The sequence below is a fragment of the Cebus imitator genome, unplaced genomic scaffold (assembly GCF_001604975.1).
Source record: "Cebus imitator isolate Cc_AM_T3 unplaced genomic scaffold, Cebus_imitator-1.0 Scaffold201, whole genome shotgun sequence".
In the NCBI taxonomy this organism is placed as follows: Eukaryota; Metazoa; Chordata; class Mammalia; order Primates; family Cebidae; genus Cebus; species Cebus imitator.
The window spans coordinates 1,479,546-1,481,230 of record NW_016107516.1 but is presented as its reverse complement, the minus strand read 5'-3'; the positions used below and the strand labels follow the sequence as shown (position 1 = coordinate 1,481,230).

The 1,685-nt window shown below is 34.4% G+C and overlaps 1 protein-coding gene across 1 annotated transcript in view; it reads right to left on the bottom strand.

The window, feature by feature from the left end:
* Positions 1-615: 615 nt before the first annotated feature.
* Positions 616-1,685, bottom strand: part of ATG3 (autophagy related 3) — a 29,129-nt gene continuing 28,059 nt past the window's right edge. Inside the window, exon 12 of the mRNA XM_017547780.2 lies at positions 616-887. Coding sequence (XP_017403269.1) covers positions 806-887 — 82 coding nt within the window. The 3' untranslated portion in view covers positions 616-805. The remainder of the gene's footprint in view (positions 888-1,685) is intronic.

Below are 1,685 nucleotides of genomic sequence, written 5' to 3'. Positions count from 1 at the left end.
TTAGAGTATTTCCTGGCACACAGTAAGTGCTTTATAAATATTAACTAATAGCCGGGCGCGGTGGCTCAAGCCTGTAATCCCAGCACTTTGGGAGGCCGAGGCGGGTGGATCACGAGGTCAAGAGATCAAGACCATCCTGGTCAACATGGTGAAACCCCGTCTCTACTAAAAATACAAAAAAATTAGCTGGGCATGGTGGTGCGTGCCTGTAATCCCAGCTACTCAGGAGGCTGAGGCAGGAGAATTGCCTGAACCCAGGAGGCAGAGGTTGCGGTGAGCCGAGATCGCGCCATTGAACTCCAGCCTGGGTAACAAGAGCGAAACTCCGTCTCGGAAAAAAAAAATAATAAATAAATAAATAAATAAATATTAACTATTAGCAGACAGGAAAAGGTAAGAGAAAACAAAAGGAACCAAGAAGAGAAAGAAGTGAAGACAGTCTAGCATGCATCACTTTCTAACCCTAGTTTTGGCACTATTACACACTTAATACCTTCCTCATAAATGTGAACCAAAAATACTGTCATCATTCTGTATGAGACACGTCTTCACTTAAAGAATTGTTATTTAGGGGAAATCAAATCATAACCTTTTGATAAGAAGCAAGAAAAACTCTCTCTTTACATTGATTTTTATTAAACAAATAAGGCTGGTAGTGGAACATATTTTTATTTAATGCATAAACATGTAAGTCCCTTTATTAGAGAAACTGTATATATTGATGAATATGGTTAATGGTCACATCTATGGGTTAATTTTTTAAAAATCAGAACCAATAATTAGGATAGATTTGATGCTCTCTTCATTACATTGTGAAGTGTCTTGTGTAGTCATATTCTATTGTTGGAATGACAGCTTGTACAAATTTCAAGAAAATAAGAAGATACCTAAAAGATTTTAGCTAAGGAAAATAAGATTTGTAAATAGTTCTATGTTTTAAGCCCATGTTATATGTATCCATTTTTTTAAGCCATTAATCTCACAAAAAAAAAAGATAAAATCCTTATTAAAAAATTCAACTATGAAAATTTGTGTCTATTTAAACATTAGGCTCTTTAAGACTACCTGACCACTCATTCTAATATTTGAATTTGAAATTTCATAATGAGCAGGTGTTCATGTAAGCACAATTACTTTAACATAAAAATAGAGACAAAGCTATCCATGTTTAAATGAGTATAAAATGTAGTCAATTTACTAGACTCCTTTCCTGTTTATAAGTTTGCTAGAGTTATGTCAGAAAATGAGGCGGAATAAAGACTATGAAAGCACTTTAATGAGAAACTGGTATTTATATTACCTCAAAATATCTCTCCCAAAATTCACTAATTGCTGCTGTGGTTGTTTCTCCAGGAAGCAAAGATTAATTCTTTTTTCTTGTGGCTATAAACTTCCATAGACTTAATGACTCACTTCTAACAATGGAAAGGAATAAATATGAACTACATAGAGAAACCTAGCAGATACTACCTTAAGTAAGTACTACAGACTCAGTAGTACTAAATGCAATGAGGAAGACATAATGCAAAGAGAAAGACACAACCTCTGTGATATGCTTCCCCAACATTCATAATCTCAGGCTATTTTTCTCATGAAAGCACTGAGAAAAATAATATGAAAACCCTTTATATTAAACTGATTCTAGGTTAGTATACGCATTTGTCAAAGACTCTGCTCTATTGGAC